Source organism: Gouania willdenowi, chromosome 8, assembly GCF_900634775.1.
Source record: "Gouania willdenowi chromosome 8, fGouWil2.1, whole genome shotgun sequence".
Classification (NCBI taxonomy): domain Eukaryota; kingdom Metazoa; phylum Chordata; class Actinopteri; order Blenniiformes; family Gobiesocidae; genus Gouania; species Gouania willdenowi.
Window position 1 is genome coordinate 24,599,582 of NC_041051.1, and position 23,507 is coordinate 24,623,088.

At 38.9% G+C, this 23,507-nt stretch overlaps 1 protein-coding gene across 3 annotated transcripts in view; it reads left to right on the top strand.

Moving 5' to 3' along the window:
• The first annotated feature begins 707 nt into the window (after positions 1-707).
• LOC114468002 (supervillin-like) overlaps positions 708-23,507 on the top strand; it is a 31,113-nt gene continuing 8,313 nt past the window's right edge. The window contains exons 1-21 of one of the 3 annotated variants that reach the window (XM_028454597.1): positions 708-859; positions 8,561-8,585; positions 8,679-9,014; positions 10,100-10,240; positions 10,322-10,492; positions 11,660-11,694; positions 13,174-13,235; positions 13,719-13,864; positions 14,879-15,110; positions 15,212-15,774; positions 15,858-15,957; positions 17,456-17,503; positions 17,617-17,679; positions 18,303-18,377; positions 18,747-18,831; positions 20,202-20,288; positions 20,359-20,530; positions 21,464-21,630; positions 22,443-22,568; positions 22,651-22,787; positions 23,358-23,505. In XM_028454597.1, coding sequence (XP_028310398.1) covers positions 8,755-9,014; positions 10,100-10,240; positions 10,322-10,492; positions 11,660-11,694; positions 13,174-13,235; positions 13,719-13,864; positions 14,879-15,110; positions 15,212-15,774; positions 15,858-15,957; positions 17,456-17,503; positions 17,617-17,679; positions 18,303-18,377; positions 18,747-18,831; positions 20,202-20,288; positions 20,359-20,530; positions 21,464-21,630; positions 22,443-22,568; positions 22,651-22,787; positions 23,358-23,505 — 2,818 coding nt within the window. In that variant the 5' untranslated portion in view covers positions 708-859; positions 8,561-8,585; positions 8,679-8,754. Of the gene's footprint in view, positions 860-8,560; positions 9,015-10,099; positions 10,241-10,321; positions 10,493-11,659; positions 11,695-13,173; positions 13,236-13,718; positions 13,865-14,878; positions 15,111-15,211; positions 15,775-15,857; positions 15,958-17,455; positions 17,504-17,616; positions 17,680-18,302; positions 18,378-18,746; positions 18,832-20,201; positions 20,289-20,358; positions 20,531-21,463; positions 21,631-22,442; positions 22,569-22,650; positions 22,788-23,357; positions 23,506-23,507 lie in introns of those variants that run through there. The other 2 variants (XM_028454596.1, XM_028454598.1) reach the window with 2 other exon arrangements.

Here is a 23,507-nt window from a genome sequence, read left to right on the forward strand (position 1 = left end):
AAAAACATAAAAAGGTTTTGCTTTTATGGGTACTTGTACTATTTAAAATATATTTTTAAATCAGTAATTTTACTTGTACTTAAGTACATTTTAAAAGAAGTAAAGTACTTTATTACATTTCTACACCCAACCGCTACTGAGTAATTTATTATTTTTCGTTTTAAAATGATCAACGGACATTGTGAAATTACCAAACACAAAAACCAAAAAATAAATAAAAATAAAAATAGAATGGCCAGACAGCATTCAAATCCATCACATCATAGCCGACCAATCAGCTTAAACATAATTTACAGCACCAAAACAACATTGATCGTGGAGCCTGATAATTTTTTTAATTTAATTTAATTTAAGTTATTGGTGTCATTTTATTTAAAAAACAATTGTTTATTTTGTGGAAAATAAAGATTTCGTCTCTTCCTTTTTAAGTTTTTCATCAGGTGGCAAGATTTATTTCCAAAAAATAAACTTTTTACTTGTATTTGAGTATTTTATGTATGACTTAAGTTAATTATACTCAAGTACAATTTCAATCACATAACAGTACTTCTACTCGAGTAGGATATATCAGCACTCTTTAAAACGCCTATGTCGTTATGACGTCACCACATTTCCTTCTCGGGGGCGCGCCCCTCAGTTTGAGAACCGTTGTTTCAGTGTGTCGAACTTGGTGTCCGTCTATTTATACTCGAGCCCTTAATACGGAGAGCCGTCCACAGCTGCTGCTGTGCCTACATTTGGAGAGAGTCCGTGTCCGAGCTCAGTGCGTGGGGACGGGCCCGGCCACTGACCGCAGAGCCCGGCAGGAAGGCACCAAAGCCCGGCTGTGTGTGGACCTCCCTCCGCTGTGTGTGTGCAGGCGAGTAATTAACACTTTCTAATCCAACAGGTGTCTGTAAAACTTTATTTCACCGTCGAAAAACATTCAAAAAGTCACATGAGGAGGATGTTTGGATACTTTTTTCTAATGTTCAGGTCACCTTTTTAGCGTCGTTTGAGCATCTGAAGTGGAGGCTGTGCACTTGTTTTAAATGTCGGCTAAAAAAAAAAAACTCAACTTCTAGCTGAGATCAATGTATTTTAAACATGGTTGCTACTAAATTTCACTTCTAATTATTGGCTCCACTATTGTGTTGATTGAATGTTTCTCCTTTAGTTAAAACCACGTGTTAGAACAAGAGTTTAAAAAATGACTTTATAAATTTCTTTTTTTAAATTTTTTGAATTTATTTATTTCATTAGCCTTTATTTAATCAGTCAGAAGAACCTCTTACAAGTGTGTCCTGGCAAACAGTACATAAAAACAAGTTTACAGTGTCAAAAATAATACTAAAATGTTCTTAAAACAAACAAATAAATACATAGCACTGAAGACAAGTACATGAAAAACAGTGAAAAGTAAAATCACAGAATTAGAGTTTATTTGTTCATTGGATCCCCATTAGCTTCCACCAGAGTCCATTAAAAATAAAAACAAAGATTCTAGTACATGTAAGAACAAAAAAATGAAAGACAGTTAAAAATATACAGGCGCATTACATAAAAAGGTACACATTTTAAATACATTAAAAAAATACATGATATATACATTAAGATTGGTAAAAAAAAAAAAAAGATAAATATGCGTAAAAGTTGACGTGTCTTTCAGGTCCATAGGCAATTTGTTACATAAGTTTAAAGCTCTAAAAAAGACGGACATTTTTAAGCAGTTGGTATTGGTGACGATTGGTGATGAAGTTGGAGTTTGAAGTAAGTCAAGTATTGTGCGAGTGGATGTGATGGAAGATAAAACTATAAAAGCTTCCAAATAGTTGAAAATAAATTGGATAAAACAAGAACATGGTGAAGTTTTTGTTTCCAGGTGTAAAAGGGTTCCAAACTCTCCCAATGAGACCAACTCTCTGTCTGTACAGCATTCCATAAACATGGAGCAGAACACATGAATGCTTTTTTTTTAGCCCCAGTTCCATACAGATGGTTGGAACCGTGACTAAAAACAAGTCTTTAGACCGCAGACTGTAGTTACTTCTGGGTTTCTGGGTCACATGACTACAAAGGTAGGGAGACACCAAACCAAGAATTGCCTTGTAGATAAAACCAAGCCAGTGAATGTGTGACCGGTTCACACCTTGTGTAAATCACACAGGCTGCCAGTGTGAACTAAAGTGGGGATTATGGTAGTGGGAGCATCAGAAAGCTGACAGAAAGCTTCTCAGAGCCCTAAAGAACCAGCACACTTCGTTTAAAGGCTTAACAGGGTCCAGAGACGCTGATGGTGGGAATCCATCCACAATCATGACTGAGAATGTACACAGGTCCACTGCTGGCATGCAGCAAAGCTTTCTGGGAATTTGGCCTTGAATTATAGAGATCTACGCATGGGCTTTAGAGCAGGTAGCTCAGCGGGATTGTGTAAAATAAATCCTGGTTTTTAATCAGGTTTACTGTGCTACAATAAGACCCTTTCATTATCTGTCTACTTTAATATGTAACTTAAAAACAACTAGAATTATTCCAACAATAATTCAAATTTCATCACATTACAGAAGCAAGAAAATCAGTTGATTTCAAGGTTTTGTTGCTGGATTAGAAGTCTATGATCCCTGTTTTTTAGCCTTGAGGGTGTTTCCCTTCAATAGAGAATCCTTGAAAAAGTCAAATGATCTTGTACAAGTGTAGGCTAACACATTGTACTGTAAGACTTTGATATTACTTTGGTTTTGGTCTGGACAGATGATGATGATGTAGTAACCAGTGTCTATGGCTCGGCTCATTGGTGCTCCCTAAATCTGAGGATTCTTGATCTGCTTGGCCAGTGGTCTCTGGTAGGTGGGCTGCTACCCACCATCACTAGTCATTTTAAAGTGACTAAATTGGCAAAAAGCAGTCGAGTGGCAAAAAAAATACCAGAAAAAGAGGAAACAGGTGGTATGTAATGGTAAAAGGTCACTTAAATAGGCAAACTGTAGCAAACAATGGTAAAAATGCACAACAAAATCTAGGGGAAAAGGAAATGACGGGTATTTATTTGGCAAAAGACAGATTGTTTGGATGAAAATTGGCAAAAAAAAAAAGGTTTAAATGGCAAAAATTTGGGTAAGTGTCAAAAATAGACAAAGAAATAGGAAAAAGGAATCCCGGGGGGTCCCGGACCACAAATTGGGATTTAACGGATTACACATTTTTCCATCCTAGTATCTTTGATTAAGACCCCACAAAGCTAGAAACGACCCTGCCTGTTCTCACCCCAGTCATGACATAACTTCTGTTGTGATTTGACACTATAATGAATAAAGATTGATTGATTGATAGCTGTCAGTTTTTGTCCTTGAGCTTCGTGCTTTATTTGTTAACTGCTATCAAAAGAATGAGACTCTGTAGTTTGCATGAGAGAAGACGGCGAGAGATTTGTGGACTTCTATGTGGTGTACGCTGATAATGTCATAGGCTGGTCTGGACACAAAATGCCAGGGCTTAATCTTTGTCCCAGTGCACCTCTGTCTCCACGTTCAAGACTTTTGGGAGTCAAGACCAAGACCATAAGAATCTATTTTAAAAACCACGTCAAGGTTAAACTTACAGATCATTCTCTCTTTAATTTTAGTTTTCTTTTGAATACATTTGACAAACAAAAACAAGTCTGCAACTTTTTCAAAGCACAACATGCAAAAATCTCAAATCTTGGCAAATTTGTTCAACTAAATTCTTACAAATGAGGTGAAATAGGACCTAAAGTAAGTGTTTAGAGGGATTTCTGATAGAAATAAGATGGACTGATGTCCCAGTGTTTGTAGGTTTCTGACACATTAGACAATGAAAAAGTGAGTTAACGCTAAATGTTCAAAGCCAAATTAAAACATGAATTAATCAGGAACAGTTCCCAGTGTGTCTCCTTATTATCACAATAATGAAGTTGAAGAACAGCAGATCAGTGCTTGATACAAATCCACAGTTTGGCCAGTCCAAGGCCAAGATCTCCAAAATGTGATTTCAAAACCAAGACCGGTCTCAAGTACAACACTGTCATCCAATATGGCACATGTGCTTTGATTTGGTTTTTGCAAATATTTAAGATCAGACCGTAATACTAAGCTAAGTAAGATCTGACCACCACAACCCCAGAGGCAAGATTTCAGTATAACAAGCCCACACACACTCCTAACACCCTCTTCCCGCAAGCTATTAAATGTGGACAATTAAATATCAGATCGCTTTTGTCTAAATCTTTCTTGGTGAGTTATCTTATAGCTGACCATAAATTAGGTTTATTATGCCTCACTGAAACTTGGCTCAAAAATGAAGATTCTGTTGCTCCTAATCAAGCCAGCCCTCCCAGTTATGGAATCACAATATTCCCCATGAGAGTGGTCGGGGAGGTGGAGTGGCAGCAGTTTTTTACTCAAGCTTATCAGTCACCCCAAAAACCAAACTTAACCACAATTTATCGAAAGCCTCTCTCTTGAAATTTGTAATCCCAAAAACAAAATAGAAAAATCTACTTTATTGGTTATAGTTTACCGTCCTCCTGATCCATTTTCAGAGTTTCTCTCTGAATTCTTTGACTTTCTCACTGATCTGGTGCTGACCACTGATAAAGCTATCATAGTAAGTGACTTCAACATTCATGTTGATGATGAAAACAGCCTAAACACATTTTTTTTTAAAATCTCACTATGAATTTCAATCGGCTTTACTCAGAATGTAAACAAATCAACTAATCTTAATCATGCCCTGGACCTTGTTCTAACATATGGTTTAGATATTGATCACCTGACAATATATCCTCAAAATCCTATACTTTCACTTCTTGTTATCCTTTGAATTTAGAATATCAGCCTGCTTAAACTCTGAGAGATGAGTACACCATAGTAAATCACTGTCTGAAAAAGCTGTAGCGAGATTTAAAGATTTAGCTCCATCATTGCTTACCTCTGATCCATATGATATCTCAACAGAGAGTAGCTATCAACGTGCTCAATAATTTCTTGAACAAAAGGGCTCCTGAAATATCCCCAACATGCAGCTTTTATATACATAGTTTCACTCCAATTGGTCTATCTAAACTGACCTCAGTAGTTGGTGCTTCTAAACCAACAACCTGTCTTTTAGATCCAACCCCAATGCCACTATTTAAAGATGTTCTTTCACTAATTAGCACTAATATGATGAACTGGATTAACTCATCTCTAGTAACGGGTTATGTGCTACAGGCCTTTAAAACTGCTGTAATCAAACCTCTCCTTAAAAAAACCTCTCCTTGATCCAAGGATTTCCTAAATTCTTTAAAAAATCATCTCAAGTCAACTATGCGATCACCTACATAGGAACAATTCATACGAGAGCTTTCAGTCTGGCTTTAGAGCCCATCACAGCCCAGAGACTGCCTTAGTAAAAGTAACCAATGATCTCCTCTCAGCCTCAGACAGGGTTGGTCTCAGTTCTTGTGCTCTTAGATCTCAGTGCAGCCTTCGATACAGTGGATCATTATCTATTGCTATCAGACAGAACCCACTTTGTTCATGTTCATAATCTCTCCTCAGTGCACGCCAGAGTAAATTATGGAGTTCCACAAGGCTCAGTTTTGGGACCAATACTATTTACATTATATATGCTTCCACTAGTTAACATTATCAGAGAGCATAATATAAATTCCCATTGCTATGCAGATGATACACAGCTTTATCTGTCAATGAAATCTAACGAAACTAATCAGTTATTAAAACTCCAAGCTTGTCTTAAAGACGTCACATCCTGGAGCCGTAACTTTCTCCTTCTTAACCAGGATAAAACCGAAGTGATTTTATTTGGTCCAAAACACCTCAGAGAGAAAATATCAGTGCAAATAGTGTCTCTGGATGGCAATACTCTGTCACCCAGCACCACAGTAACAAACTTAGGCGTTATCTTTGATACTGACTTAACTTTTAACTCTCATATTAAACAAATCACAAGGACAGCCTTCTTCCACTTCTGTAATATCTCTAAAATCAGGAACATCTTGGCCCAGTGTGATGTTGAAAAACTAATCCATGCATTTGTTACATCTAGATTGGATTATTGTAACTCCTTACTGTCAGGATGTCCTACTAACTCACTAAAAAGTCTCCAGGGTAATGGGTAAATCCTGAAACAGAATTTGGGAAATTTTGAAACTGGAAAATTAGAGCCCTTAATTCCAGATGCATTATGCTTCTGTTACCAGTTATGTCCTTATACAATGTCGAGAATTGAAGAAAACAAACTAAAATATATCAAACCAATATTATTCTGTTGTTTCTGCTTTCACTCAGAAAACGTATGCCTTTACTCGTACATTTGAGGGATAAGATTTATTTTTATTTATATATTCTAACAAAAGGAGGTTTCCGATACTTGATACTTGGATTACACCCATGAGCAATTTAATAGGGTCCTTCTTTGTTTATTTATGGAAGGTTACTTTTGGGGTTGTGTCATTTGATGTACATTGGCAGGTTGATCAGCTGCATGAGGCCTCAGTTAGTTGTTTTTTCTATTTCTGGATATCAGTGCATGTGTTCTGCTCCATCTATACTTCATCAAAGCCCAAATGGGCAGCATTGAAAGTGACGAGAGTAAACACTGAAATTGTAGCATTAATGCTGCCACCACTGCCACCCCCCCCGCCTACAAGTCCGTGGCTCACCCCTCTTTGTTCCCACTCCATTGTGCTTCCTGCACCAGGAATGCTGACATCCATAGATTTAGAGAGCGCACGGCTCTATATGCACACGCAGAAATATTTTTCTACTTATCTCTGCACCATTTCAATCATGTGTTAAGAATTATACCGTATTCGTATTATTACTATTTTTACACGGTTTGCGTCTGTTGTTGGCAACAGTGAAGGCAGCTGGGACTTTCCTCTTTGCTAGTGTTTGTGTGTCCTTGTTGCCAGGAAACATGAGGGTGCAAATATGACACTGCATATGGGACCATATCTGTTTAGATTTGCATTGGTGTTTACATGGATGTCATTGTCATGCATGACTATAAACGGCTGCTTCAGCTGATCATAGACAAGTGTGTAAACTAAAGTCTTTGGACTCGGTGCAGTCGAGGTCTGGATCTGTTGAAGTGTTGGTGTTGAGTTTCAGTGCAAGGGGAGATTCCTGCATGGCACTGCAGGCTGGTACAGGTCATCTTACAAAGACCAGAGCACAAGAAGAGGCAGTGGACTTTTCAAGAGATTTTTATAATGAAGCACTAAGAAGGCAGCAGCTCATCAGTGACCTCTTAACCCCATCAATAGTGTTGGATCTAATAAATACGTTTTATAGAATGGCTTAAGCGGGTACATGCCGAGAACGGCAGACACCAGTTTATCTATTGTTTTATAAGATGATCCTGTGAGGTGTGTTTAGACTGGAGTGAATTTTTCCTGATAATCTGCTCTGAAAAGGGTCGGGGTCAACAATCGTAAATATTAAACCTGTTAAATATTTACAACCAAAACTCCTCGTGTGTAAGGAAAGCCAATAACTCCCAACTCATGATTTTGTGACGTGGAACAGAATGTAGCCAATCAAGAAGTGAGCTGATACATAATGCTGCGTTTAAGGTAACTCAGAACTCTGCTTTTCCGAGTTTAAAATTCCAATCTCCGAGTTCAGCAGCAGCACATCAAAATATTTCACACAGGGCTGACCGCTACAGTATTACGTTTTTATTCCCCCCTGACTTTACCAAGTAGGGAGCTCCGTCTTCAGGTGGTGTTCAGTCACCTTTTCAAGTAGGAAGTCGGAAAATTTTGAATTGGGTTGTTTGGAACACAGCATTAAATCATGTTGTTGGATCCCGTTTAATCTCATCTCTCAATCTTTGAGGATGATCAGGGGTTGGACAGAATGGTTCTGTGTGTGTTGAGTATACACACACAGTATGCAATACTGTTGATAATTTTATCTTCATGTGTTGGTCTGTAACAGATTAAAAAAATCCTTAAAGCAGCATGGAGCAGGATTTGAGAAAAAATAAACATTTATTTTAAGTTTTTTTTAATGCTAATTGGTGGTTCAGCATTCTAAACCAAAGAGAATGAGCCCACACACATTTCTACCTCTTGCCTTGAAAAGATTGTGTGATACATTTTGTACTGCTGTTTTGGACGCAAAATGTTAAGCAAATTCAGCCTTTTTCTTCTAAACGCATTAAATAGGTCATAAATATATTTCTTAAAACTCGGGGGAATAAAACGCGTCCGCTGATGCCACATTTTCAATGAAATAAACACTTTTTTTGCACCGCGATTTTGTTTTTCGCCTCTTGCAGGCGCAGTTCTAACTCTACCTGGGAGGGATGCACATATATGCATTTTTGGATCATGGCTGCAGTTCTACTAACTACCGTGGTGTCACTATGGAGTTTGATCCATACATCCTGCCTTATACTCATTTTAGTGTGTACCACACCTTAGGATATAAAAATGTTTTAATTTTTTTAATCTTTTAAACCATAGAATGTGACTGCTATTTGGTGTACAGATGTTTTAGAGTTATCAAACTGTGAGTGAACATGCAGCTTGTGTTCTTTAATCTTTCAGGATGATCTTCTCTCTCTCTGAGGAGGAAACCGTTTTTGGACCTGGATCAATGAAGACTCTGATGGAGTCTGATATTCACTGAGAAATTCCAGCCTTAGTGTTTTTCCTTATCTAAAAGGTGGAGAAGGAGAAGTCCATCTTGTTAGTTTTTGTGTGAGGATTAGGTAACCATCTGCATCCTCCTGAGATACACCATGGAGAACCCAGCCCTGGAGTCCAGGTCTGAGCGAATTGCTCGCTATAAGGCAGAGAGGAGGCGAGAGCTGGCCCAACGCTTCGGCATCCCTGAGGAACTTCCCTCAAAGTGTGTGAGGAGGGATGAGGAAGTGGTGCCAACTGATAAACCTCACGACGCTCAGAACTCTGAGGGCCACAGTGAGCAAGTCAATGGGAAAATCCAGGATGTCTCGAATGGTTTGGAGGGAACTCATCCAGAGTCTGACTCCCTGAGAACGTGAGTGTTAAATGCTGTGTTGCTCTCAGGTAGAAGGCTGTGGGTTCAAGTGTGTGTGTTTCTTTTTGTCTCCTCCACAGACATGAAAACCATCGCTCCCTAAATGATTTGACCACTAACTGGCAGGGTTAAAAAATCTGTTCCTGTCATATAATTGAATTGTAATTAATTTAAGATAATTGTCTTTGCAATTGTAATTGCCATGAAAATTCTATAATGTAAATTATAATTTAACAAGAAACTGAAGAACTGTATAGTTCTACACATATGTAGTTAACAATTATTAAAATATGTTTCATATCACGCTTTTTCACCATTTTATCATTTACAAAAAAAAAAATTAAATCGCGGCGTATACTGACACAAAAAAGGCTGACGCCCACACCAGAAACATAAAACCTATATTTTTATGGATTAGGAAGCCTAACAAGGTAACCAAAAAAATAGGAAAGAAATTAGATAATTCTGTTGCAATATGCCACACAGGCATATTTATCAACAAACAGCTGCACAATATGTTCCACTTCTGCCTTTTTCTCCTATAAGGGACAGCACGTGTGAGTGAGTTCTGTAGTGTGGCTGGTTTAGGGGAAGGTCTGGATTAGAATGCACTCGGAAATCCATCTGTGATTTTCATGCTGTTCTGAGAAGTAATAAAAGGAGCAACTCCTAAAACAAGTATTTTAATACAAAATAAACTATAAAATAAAAAAGGGATATTTGATATTGTAGTTTGCCGTATCAGAAAAAATAGAAAACTCGATATATCTTGATATATTGTCCAGGCATATTGGTTTGATGTTGATGGTATGTTAGCATTTAGTGCTGCTTCAGGCACAGTTCTGCAGACCTGGATTCATGTCTTCAGTTGTTGCTCTGCAGACTTGTGGCTAATTTAAACAGAACGGTCTAATTCAGGTGTCAGTCACTGACCTCTCTCACATTGTTGTAACTCCTTAGCCAGCATACGTTAAGACATCCAAAATAGAAAGGTTTCATCCTCTCCATTCAACACCTGTTTGTAGTTGACCATCAGCAGCTGTAGCTTCTGTAGCTTCACCTCTTTTCATCCCTCTCTCCTCCAGGCAGGAGCGTGATGCCTCATCCAGCATGCCTAGTGGGGAGGGGGACCTCGACACCCTTCACCTCCACACTCGGGTGTCAGTGGGCCAGTTGAGAAGTGCTCTTCTGCAGCAGGCTGAGAGTGGAGCCCAGGCCGTTAAAGTGTAAGGTCACCCGTGTGTGTGTGTGTGAGTGACTGACTAAGCTGTGGTGACGGCTTCATCTGTTTGTGTTGATGCTATCAGGCCTGATGCTACTCAGACTTCGGCCTCTCTTGACCTGGCTGTAAATCAAGAGTCTGACGCAGGTCGGCGTCGCTCCCGTCGTTATCACGCCGGGGCATCAGGTGGTCGTAAGAATAATGAACGTTTCAGGACGCAGCCAATCACAGCCTATGAGATGGAGGAGAGCAGCAGGTAGGAATAGACGCTGTGATGAGATTGGACTAGTATGAGTCTGAACTGCACGGATTAAAGATGAACTAAACCCAGAGGTTTTGGCTGATGGGAGTATAGGCTGAAAATGAAGAAAAATGCCTTGATTATGGGTGGAGCTCTTGGAGCAGTTAAGGCGGGCCCAGTTTATACTGTGGAGTCTTAAAAGATCATTCTAAGGTATGCTAACTAGCTACTCAATACTCCCTAAACCTCTCCATCTACAATCCAAAATGTCACAAACCTCCATTTTCAGCCAAATGTGATTGTAATAGCTGTGTTTCAACCCATAGAGGGCAGTCACTCTTACGTTTTTACAACAAAATACGCCCAATTTTTACCAAAATGTCAAGAGTTGGACAAGGATCAATCAACAACACTACTTCATACCAAATACATCAAATACGTTTGTTTTCAGCAGGTTTTAGGGTGTAGTTACTCTTTTTAAGATAAAGTAGATGAAGAAAAAACGCAACACACAATGGATGAGGAAACTTCTGAGCTTTTTCTGTGAAGAAAAAGGAATTAGTTTTTTTTTCTTTTTCTTTTCAGCGATACTCAACCAATCCCATGAATGCAATTTATAAGAACAGTCTAAAGCTGAATAATGAAACTTAACTTTTAGTAAGAATATTCGGCATTGCCATTTGAGATCCATCAATGCTTGTATATCATGTTTGTCATCACATCAGGACTACTCTTTGTGTTTCCAATCTCATAGAAAGTCCGTGGTAAAATTACATTTCAATCCATCTTTTAAGTGCTTCGTTACGAATCATCCAGTTGATTGGAGGCAATGGGTGAAGTGAAGCAGACTGTTATTGGTTTGAACCCGTGGCCCATTGTTATGGGCCTTTGAGCAAAGCCCTTTATCCTAACTGTTGGTGCTGTAGCCTCCAGGGGCCACAGGCCAGTGTCCTCCTGTGTGCCAGTCTCAAGCTTGATTAAATACAGAGGGTTGTTTCAAGAAGGGCATCCAATATAAAACATAAATACATTTAAGCCAAACTAACATGATAATTTAGATTTAAAGCTATTTAAAACACATGTCTCATATTGCAACAGAATGGGATCAATATAATTGACATTACCTTCCTGTATTATTGCGTCACTTGACCACCGCTTTTTGTTTTCTTTTTTCTGCTTTAGTGTGGTGGATGCAGAGGAGGAGGACAACAGTAAAGGTAAGTATGCGACTCAACTTGGTTTACGTTGTTCACACAGAAAGGGGAAAGGGTCACACTGGCAGTAATTTACTGTTGGATAACAAAAGCGTGAATTTAAAAACCTATTTAAGTCCTTTACCATTGGGGAAATATTTCTGCTACTTACAAATAAATCATTGAACTATGCTTTTAACTTTCACAGTTAGTCAGTTTATTAGACAAAATAACTTCGGTTATATTTGTCTTTTATCTCCCCAGTGATGACAGCTTAATGTCTCACAGAATATGTAGGGGAAGCTAAGTTGGGCCCATTCTTGACCCCGTTGTGGAACGTTTATTAGCTTGTCTTTACAAAGATTGTCTTTACAATAAACAGCTGAACTGTTGTAAAGTTCAAAGTCCTATTTGCTGGACTTGAGGTGGACAAAGCCAACTAGTCCAACAAGGATCTAAAATATAAATTATGCATATATGAAAATGTTAAAACAGTGTAGGCTTCACATCAATAAATCCAAGATCATTTGCTCGAAAATATAGATGAAAAAGGTTGAAATCGCTGCTCAAAAGTTTTAGATCTCCACTGTAAACACTCAGTTATTGACATTGTTGGAACAATTGGGTGCAATGCATTGTGGGATGGGATGGGTCCTATAGATGGATGCAAGTGTTTACTTCATTCTTACTGTGATTTCTTGTGTTTGCCCAAAAAACTGCCAATGTAATTTCCCAAGACATTTCTGGTGTTTTCACTGAATGTTGCAGTAAAACAAATGTGGATGTTTATTTTGGGGTTTACGTGAAAAGATCTGAATCCATCTGAACTTGAATGTATGGCAGAGTGAGGTGATATCACTGGGAATACTGGGAACAAAAATGGAGTCAAACACTCTCCTTATCTGGAGAAGAAACACAAGAAATCACAGAAAGAATGAAGTAAAAACACTTTTATGCATCTGTCTATAGGACTCCACATCCCACAATGCAACACACCAAACATTTCGACAATGTCAGCAAACGCAGTGTTTACAGTGGAGATGAAAACAAACTTTTGAGTGGCAATTTGAGGTTTTTTGATTTATCTATGAGGCCTACACTTTGGATAATAATAAACTTAACTTTATTAGTTAAAGACAGTGTTTTTCAATAACATTACTTTCCCCTGAAAAAAAAAATAAAGGAAATCGCTCGTAATTATTTAGGAATTAGCAATGAATTCAGATCTTGGTAGAAATTTGCTGAGGATTAAATGTGTCTGCTCAAAGGTAGTAAATCAGTAAGTGATTTAAAATGTTGATTTAAGCATGTGAATGTTATCATCACACAAACCACCTGGTGAAACGTCGTACCACATATCATGCTCTGCAGGCTGCCTCTGTTCACTTTAAAGCTGATAGGAGACGATATGAAACGCATCACAAATCAACCTTCCCACCGACTGTTGCTGTGTTTATCTCTGAACTTTTGCCACATGATGATTTGTGTCTTTGTGTGTCACAGCTGATGTAAAAACAGACGACCGAGCCAAAATGAGCGTGGCAGCGAAGATGTCTCTGTTTAAAGTAAGTCCTCGTTGGAAAAGCAGCTTTATTTACTTTCAATGTTAAACTTTATTTTGGTGAATCCTTGGATTCTCAGAGGAGCTTATTTTCTTTTATCATCTGAGCTCCTGTTTTCTTTTAGTCCTGTGCCATCAGGTGAATATGTGCCAGATAGCACCGCGCCCTTACCCAGCACAGCAGCTGTTTTATAATTAGCATGCAGGCTGAGTAACTAAAGCCAGCAGCTCTCTGGTTACACTGTGACCCGTTGAGCAGCCATGAGTCCACCCGACCCGCTTTAACAGCCCTCCACCCCTCCCTCCATCTGCTCATACAAATAGAACAACAGACGTCAGGAGGGGAGTTTTTAATGGCGTTTCTCCATCTTTTATTCAGCAGCTGGACGTCCAGGTTGCTATTTCACCTGAATGTGTGCATCCACATGCTGTAAATACTGTGTCTGTGTGTAGAGATTAAAGTTATTGCTTCCTGCCTCCCCTGCAGGAGCTGGAGAAGTCTTCAGTGTCCGATGCCCCAACCCCGCTGAAGCCTCGTACTGGTAGCGTGTGTCATGAACGCCGGACGCGGCGCGGAAACGATAGTCGCTTCCTCACTCAGCCAATCACCTGTGAAGAAATGGTGGCGATCAGGTGGGGGGTGACATTCAGGAGAAACTATTTCATGTGACCATTGCTGTGGCCCTTACCTGTTTGTGTGTGTGTGTGCGCTTTTACAAAGTCTGTAAATACACATAGCTGTTGGCTGGTTTTGAATCCACCATCAGCCAAACTCATCAATGCCAGGCCTACTTAAAAAACAGAATATGAAGTATCCTTCCTGAAGCCTGTATTCTAAACTAATCTTTTTTTCCTTCTTTTTCTCTTTGGCAGTGTTTATTTTGTTGATAAACATTTTGAAAAATCTTGTTTTTTGGATTCATTTAGTGTATTTTTGTTCTGTGCTTTTAAAGTCGTTTTTTTTTTTTTGCTGTTTTATTGATTTTTGTATGTTTTCTGTTTTTTTTTTTTTGACAAATTTTTGGTATCTTTCTTGTCTTTGTGTATTTTTCTGTAATTTGAGTCAATTTGTTCTGCTGCTTTTCTGTTAATGTGTTTACTTTGAGGGCTGCACAAATTTAGAGCAAGCGATATTTTGATCTCCAAACTACAGTTTGGAGTTCACTGGACTTTCTGCCTCTAAACATAATCAAAACACAGAAGAAAACATTTGAGCTACTGGCAATTTAAACCTTTTAACAATGCATCCAGATGCATTATTAAGAAATTTTTACTTCAGATTAATTATAAATAAATAAAATGGAGTCCTTACCAACACAGCAAGTTAATTATCATGACAGGATGGAGGTGATTGACCTTTGGTATTAAGTTAATTTAGTTGTGCAAACTTTACAAAGGGGAAAACCCTTGCAGGTGTGCATACACTGTTTTATAAATGAGGCCCCACTTCTTGGATTAAAAGAGATATAGACTAATGCTTTAATGCTGAAACAGTATTGGTTTAATATTAAAAATGGTACCAGTGTTTGTTTAACTCTGTTGCCTGCCCAGAAGTCGACCTTGCATTGGTCCCCCTATATGTTGAGTGGCTCCTGATGTGGGAAATGACTTTTGATGTGGGAAACCAAACTTTGTCTTTCCTGGCAGCAACTCCAAACCATCACCTGCATCTGAGGCTCAGTTTACTCCGGCTGAGAAGGTGGAGGATGAAGATGAGAGCTGCAAGCTCAGCATGAGGGAGAAGCTGGCACTCTTTAACAAACTGTCCCTGCCAGGGAGGCAAGCAGCCGCCACAGCCGAGGGGGGGCCCACTGAGAGACGAAGACAGAAGGGAGCTCGCTATCGGACCCAGCCAATCACAGTGGAGGAGGTTGATATGGTGAGAAAGAGAAAATGGCGCAATCAGAAATTCCGCACAGTTATTTTTCTATTCTCACCACTGGATATTCTAAATAAATCCCATTTGTGGTGTCTCTTCAGCTCCAAAAACGCCCTGTTCAGCTTCCTGTCCTCCACTTGTCTGCTCATCTGTCTGACAGACAGCAGGACTCGTCTGTCAACCTGAAACCAAGTGAATTGCGTCTCTCACAGCCACAGCTAGACCCGGGTTCCTGCCACAACCGAGAAGACTTTACTCCTTCAACCCAGGAGAGCCTGCAGCGCTACAAATCTGAGCCAGGGTTGAGGGGAATCCTGAAAAAGAGTCGAAGGACTGAGGGCGGTCGGCAGAATGCAGTGTCCAGTCATGAGCAGAATGGGGGAGATGATGGTGAAGCAGCCATGCAGAGAAGAACGGAGGAGAGGGAGTTGACAGAACCTTCTGCACCACCTCGGAGACAGAGACGCGAGGCTTCTAAGGTGACGGGGGCTGCTGCTCCTTGGAGGCAAACGGTCCGAAACAGGAGGGAAACCATTGCCTGCATGCCTACAGCATCTTTATCAGAGCAGGATGTTCACCTGGAGGAGAGGCTACGTCTGAACCAGCTCCAGGAAGAGTCCACCTCCTCTGTGGAACACAGCCACAGCTGTGATGAAAGAGTCCAGTAGGTGGAAATAATTTCTCTAAATCACATCAGTTTGTTTTGTGCTTTGATTTATCTAATGATTCATATTTTGTGAAATCAAGACATGAAGAAGAGCAAGGAGAGATGATCAGTGAGGAAACTCCAAGAATCACAGAGTCCACAGAGACAGCACAGGAGACGATGGACTTCAGCAGAAACAAAGTAAGACACAGACTCACTAACTCAGTGGTTCCCAAACATTTGTCTTGTCATGACCCCATTTTTATATCACACATTTCTGGTGACCCCAGAAACTTTCTTTCTCTAAAATTTAGTTTAGTTTTTTTAAGCAAATATAGACCTTAGGCCCTGGAAAAATCCATTACATTTTGAAGGGGATCTGGATCAAATACACTGATTCCGGATACGTTTAAAAAAAAAAAACTAAAAATCCTTGTCTCTCATTATTGGCGGAATTTCAAAAATTCTTAGTTTCGGTTAATTGACAGACCTTTATGAAATTTTCTTAGTTATGTCGGGTTAGTTCTTTAATTACTCCATATCCAGACTGCACATTTCATCCCGATTTAAAAAAAAAAAAAAGAAAAAGTTTGTTTCCATATATTGTGACTGAAATTACTTAAAGACTAAAACTGATTTTCACGGCCTAGATTTTAACCAAAACTAAACTAAAAGAATGAAATGTGATTTTTTACATAAACCCAGTCTTTGGTGAGTGAATAAAACTAAATTAAAATCAAACTTTTTTTTCAAAATTAACACTGGTTGTAAGTGCTCTAAGTATATGAAATGTCTTCAATGATTATTTTAAAGATTGTTTCCCATTAGCAGTTAGTAAATTTCCACGGGAACTTAAGCTCAGGAATTTTAGGAATATTTAGAAATATAAACTTTTCATGTTCATTTACTTCAATCAACTGGAAATTTTGACTCATTTTAAACACCTGTATCGTATCCAAACATAAATGTTACGACCATGAAAAACTATACAATTGAAATACACAACATTTAAATTAGTGTTGCAAAATTCCGTGAATTTTCAAAGTTGGTCATTTCCATGGGAATTCATGGGAAATATTTAAAATTTAAGATTGGCCTTTAACAGTAATTATAGATGGGAAAATCATCTAAAATATGTCTGTGATTTAAAAGTTATTCCTTATTTGTGATTAATTTCAATAAATAATTCCCATTAAAAGTTGATATTTTTTAATAAATTGATTAAAGAATCCCCAGATTAGGTTCCTTTGGAATTTAGGGGAAATGTTGCATCTCTTCACTGGTGTTGAGGATCCAGCCTTGTAGCCAATCTGATCTAAATCTGACACGGTAGCTGATATTTCCCAGGATTCACAGCTTCAGCCTGATGAAGAAAGGCTTATGCTTAGATTTTGGTGTTTGTCATTGATCAGAACGCAGATTCAGCCTCTCAGAGCAGGAGCACCCTGCTTGGTATGTGCTACATACCTGGAGATCACACTCCCTGTCAACTGTGATCAAGTTTCTGTGGCAACTATTCAGACTGGGTGGTGTTTATGTAGTGGGAGCAGCTTAAGTGTGTCGGGGAGCAATGAGGAATGTAAGCGGAGGTCAGTTGATGACGTGATGAATACATTCTCAGCACTGAAAAATGTGCTTGTAAGACATTTAAATACATTTACATTGTTTAATTTATATTTTTCTTCCCACTCTTCTGCAGGAGGAGTTTGATGAGCCTCATCTTCAGAGGAGCAATTCTCAGTGCTGGGTGAGTCCATGGCTAATGCTTCAAAATCCCTCATTTATGTTTAACCTTCACAAAAAAGTCAAGCTTTGTAGATGTTAATCGGCTCTAGCTCGGCCCTCTCTCTTCTCTCCCAGGAGCCCGTCTTTGCATCTGTCTTTTCTAGCAATACGCCTCAGTATATCATGTGTTTCAATCAGGTAACTGTGTGAGAGCGGCTGCATGGCAGGCCGGCTGCGGCTTTGTCTGATTTGAAGTGTTTGTTTGCAGCTTCAGGTGGATGTGGATGTTAATGGAGCTGCGTGAAGCTTCGGTTGCCCCTAACAAGCCAGTTGTGTCTCCTGCAGAGGGATCTGTGTGCTTGTCAAGTGTGTTTGTCTCCTTTCTGTCTTTTTTTTTTTTTTGTTGTGCCCAGTTTTGGATTTCATCTCAGATTTTGTTCTTTGAAGTTCTGCTTTGATGTTTGCTGATACTGATGTATTGATCCAGTGGTCCAAGGAAAGAAAAACAGGGATGGTGACACAGTCAGGGCTCAGCGAGTCTTACTGTGCATGAAAGAGTTGAGCTAAAACTTATAGATGGGGGAAGAGTTTTCATCTGATTTAAGAAAAATGTCTCCAATTGAATGTGCTTTTATTTTGGTTTAAAAACAAAAATAAATACATATTTTGTCAGACGGAAAAAGGAATAGGCTGCAGTGCATGCGTGTCCCTGTGATCCTTTCTGATAATTAACAAAGTTATTTCCTTGTGAACTATTGCTTTTTTTTCTAAGCCCCTCCTTCTGTAAAAGGCTTGTTGTTGTTTTTGTATATCATTCTCAGACCAATCAGCTCTTTGAAGCTCAGGAAGTCTCGTCTCCCACCAAGAACTCGACTCAGCCTCAGTGGAGACAGAAGGTGATCAACACGTTTGTCATTTTTCCTTATATAAAGCGGTCCGATAACAGTCTACAGCGCTGCAGTGCATGTGGTAAAGGTGGGAGGAGTTAACGACTTAATCGCACAATAAATCAATCACAAAATTGTTATTAGAAAATGTTTAGCACCATTCACAATGTTATGTTAGCTTTAATTGTACCATACCATGACATTATTGTCCTGCTTATAATTTACGGCCACTTTAAATTTCTTCATCCTGAACTTTTGGGAGGAAAACACTGGTCTACTAATGACTTGATGTAAAAAAAGGTCATAAAAAGGATCATGAATAACCTTTAAGAACCTCTGCTCTAACCCATTTGTGTGTTTGTGTGTGTGCCTCTAAAGGCTAAGGGAGGAGAGCCTGATGCTCAGTCTGGAGAAATCACTTCCTCGCTGAAACACGATGACTTTGTCCCCACGTCACAGAGTAGTGAGTTTACTTCTTTAAAATGTCTCCACATTGTTTTATGGAAAGCTGTTTGAGCTTCAATTACAGTAGATATCAGTGTTACCAACCATAGTTAAACTCCACTACTTTATATTTGGAGTACATGTACTTATTTTTAGTTTAGTAGTGCACAAGTACACTGTACTACTGAAGCAAATTGTGTCACTAGCACTACAAATAACCCCCAATTTTCACTGGAGGCATGACTGCTTCATATGTGCTGCATAACTGCAACGAAGCTGATACAATTCCATTCTAGTCAATGTGTCAATTTCCACTGCGTACGAGTTCCAGCTCGTATGGGACAGGAAGTAGAGCACAGACAGAATAAAACATCTGGTTTGTTTTCAAAATAAAATTATAAATGGGTATGTATGTTTAGACAGATGAATGTATAGTGGATTACATGAATTATATATATATATAAGTTGAAATATGCCTCCATTTATAGTGTAAAAAGGTGGATATTATAAGAAGATTAATGTATAGAAATAACATTTTCAAACATTATTATTATTCTCATTTTCTCATTGTGGTAAATACACTGCTGTTGTGTTCATTTTTGAAATAAAAATTAAATCAATCAATGAAAGAAAGAAAAAATACTCCAGTGTGTTTAAACTTCAAGGCGGATTGTATTTCCATCCATTTTCCGACCGTTGCCCATATCAAGCTTTTTACAGGCGCTAGGCAGGGCTACACCCTGGACTAAGTGGAAGTGGATGGTATTTCACATATAATATAAATATTGCACTTATCCATGGTTCAATCACAATCTCCACAAAAGCACAAGATCTACAGGGCAGGACTGAGTGGATTTCCTTCTGTTCTTCTCCAAGGACACAATTAACTGTTTGTATGGCTTTGTGGTTCTCTTTGTATTGACTACAACTCATTATATTGCCTGAGTCCTCGCCGCAACAGTTACGCATCACAGATTGGGGAGGGGGATTGACTTACAGCAGAGCATGAAGTAGTTACACAGCGGAGGCGTTACGGAGTAGTTACGCATCCAGTGGAAATCCGGTGTAAGCCTTATATGCTAATAAGGGGGTGGGGAAAAGCAAAGTCAGGGTGGCCATTAGCTTTTTAAAGTATTAACTAATCAAAGAGAAGCATTTGGTTATAATCCCTCCTACTTCATTTGCGGTAGATCTATTAGTACTTATTACCATATAAGGCTTACTTTTCTTCACTAGAAAAGTGTACATGCACACGAATAAACCAAAATTGAGATTGTTTAATCCAAATGTGAATACTAGTTTACTTAACTGTGGTTGATTTATGCTCAAACTGCTTCCTGTAGTGTTGACTTCTCTGACTCATGTTGAATCTGTGGTTACTCCTCGTAGGTTCTGTATCACCATCAGAAACAAACCCAGACTCCATCTGTCCTAATGGGAAACTCTTTGATGAAGCTGAGCCGTCAACATGCGAAGGTTGGACTTGGTATTAAATAGTTATCATTTCTCTTTTTGCTTGAAGAAAACCTGTTGACATGTGTGTCAGCTCCCCAGTCAGTCACTGCAGAGCAGCCTGTGGATGTGTCCATCGCTTCTGATGGAGCTTTCTGCCACGACCACTCGCTCCGCTCTGCATGTGCTCCTCCACCATGTGCCAATGTGGCGGCTGCAGAGAGCGAGCAGGACCTGGATCTCCTCTGCACCACAAACACGCCATTGTAAGCGTGCTTTTAAAATTTCATATTGGTGTTTTAGAGACTAGAGTAGTAAAATGTCTTTATTTATCCTGCAGTGGGGAAAATTACTGTCATGACAACTCAATACAAAAAGTGCAATAAAAAGACAACAGAAGAAACTCAAAAGACACCTGAAAAATTGTGCCATGAAGATAAAATAAACAGTACAATAATAGAAGCTATATATGAATAGAAATATAAATAGAAAAAATAATACAGATATATACATATATACAGGCGGGGGCAAGGAGAGAACAGTAAAAAGTGCTTATAAAGATGTTTTTTAACCAAGTACTTGTCCCTGCTAAAGCTTTCACAAGTCCTTTTGTAATGTTGCTAAGGGTTCCGTTGTATAACACTATAACAAGCATTTGCAAAGGAAAAAAATATTATTTAAAAACTGGGAAAGTGTAAATTATCATTTTAATTAAAAGGATTTAATTTAAAGATTAAACTCAAGGATTTTTAATAGTACATTTACAAGAAAGCATGGCTCTGCTTAGCAGATTCCTGTCTTTCCATTAGGCTACAGTAATAATATTAATAATAATTCTTATTATATAAGGCTACAGTACAAGATACTCTGTATTTAGTAGCTGCCTTTCCCCTCAGATGACGATTGATGCATCACAGGCTTATACACATACATGCTTCTTCTTTTTCTTCTTTATCAAGTTATTTATTGAACACTGGTGTATTATGATTAAAAAGCAACACACACACAAGCAAAATAATAGCAATAATAATAAATGAGTGTATTTGATAATCATCTCATCACAGATATTCTTGGTCAAAAGGGGTAAGAAGAAGTTGAACAACTACCTCCCAATTATATTGTTCATTTAAATACACAAAGTAAAGATTTGACGCTTTACTGGTAAGTTAATGTTCTGTGTGACTTGTGTCTCTGTGCAGCCTGAGCTCAGCTGTAGCTGAGCACAGGCGATCGGTGCGTCCGTCCCGTCGAACTCAGGGATCCAGAAACCCTCTGAGAGCTCTGGCAGCCCGAGAGGACGTCAGGCAGGACTACATGGGAGAAAGGCTGGGCTCAGCGGCAGACGAAAGAGTCCAAGCAGCAAACAGTGAGTCTTAGGCCCCTATTTCTGTCTCTTACAGCGCCTGCTTTGTCACAGTGATGTTTGCTCCCTGCACTGTTTGTAGGTGTTTCCATATTAATCAGGCACGGTGGCGCCTCACATTCTAGTTGGACGTACCATGCGTCGTCTCGTGGCTCAGCAGCAGGTGTTGACATCAGCTTCTGAGCTGATGATCAGATTAAACAATGATAGTTCCCTAATAATTCTGTTGAGTTCACCTATGGTTGTCACAATACTAAAATTTTCAACTTGATACCGATTCTCAAGAAAATATTTGGCGCTTGATACCATTTTCGGCACCACAAGGATTGAAAAAAAATGACCGCAAAATTTTGTAGAAATATTTTTATTTACGACAAAAATGCAAAGAAAAATTTCATTTACTATTTTTTAACCTGTGGTTCTGTTAATTGTTACGTGTTGTAATAGAGTTGTGCATAAAGAAACTTCAACTATGATAACAAACAGGGATGCATTTAAATGAAAATTCTTAACCACAACCGACAGTTTACCTGCCTGCTGCTGCTGTGTGTGTGAGGGAGGGTTTCCGCAAGTATTGATACTTTTGCAAAAAAAGTATCACATTGAGATACATAGGTTTAGTAGCGATACTTTTTCTTCTTGAGTCAGCATTTGTTATGAGGAACAACAAATTTCCACCTCTACCTTCAGGCAGGTTTATCTTACTGGACAACACACCTTGGATAATTACTCAACTCAGCCTCTAGGGGTGCTGTGTGCTTTTGTTCTTTTGTTGTCTTGCTTGTAACTCGCCAGTTTTCTGATTTTTCGCACAGTGTGTAAAAATTCCTCAGCGACGGACTCTCCTCCTGTGGAGTCAGTGGACTGTTCCCTGTACTCTGATGCTGATGCAGCGTCGTCCTACCCTCCCTTCAGTGTACTGATGCTCATTCACATCAAAGGTCAGGAAAAGGTTTCCCTCATCTCCGTGCACGTATCTGTGTTCTGACCTGTTTGTTGATTAACTGTTCCTCACAATGACAGGAAGGCAGCGCGTCCAGGTTCGACTGGTGGAGCCCAAGGCACGCTCGCTGAACAGCGGGGACTGCTTCCTGCTTGTCACTCCTCAGCTGTGCATTGTGTGGAATGGAGAGTTTGCCAATGATCAAGAAAAATTGAAGGTAATAATGGCTTAATTCAATCTTTACTGATATCTTCATCTCATGTCATCATTTAAACATGATTATATTATTTCAATTATTTTAGCTATTGGCTTCTGTTTAGGTTCTCAGGCTCAGGTTTGCGTTCCTCACTGAGCTGCAAAATTATTTTTTGTAAAATCTGATAACACCTATTTACAGATCTCTTATGTTTATCTTTGAGGCTAGTTTTTAAAAATTATATAAGATTTTTTAACCTATAAAACAAAATTAAGGATAATATATGGTACTGATGCGTTGGTCCTAAGACACCATATTGGTGTGATATAAAACATTAATATACCCTACAAACAGTCTGGTGGAGTCATTTAGACCAAAAATTGTAAAAATATATAACAAATATATGTACAGCGCTATAATCAATTATTATGTTCTGTAAAAATGATTAATTTCAGCACTCCTTTTATAAATGATTAACATTTTAGTGAAATGAAGAATTACCCTGATGTAGCAGCTGAGAACACAATAAAGATTGTGATGTTGACTTTGTTGTTGTTGTTGAGTTTGAATTCTTCAGGTTTTGTTTTTCAGGCCTGTGAGCTGGCTTCGTTCATCCAGAGCCAGAGTGACCTGGGCTGTGTGGCGTCACATGTCATCCACCTGGAGGAGGGGCTGAACTCTGACAGCCACACTGCTGCAGACTTCTGGAGTCTTCTAGGTGGAAGGGAGCAGTACCGAGGT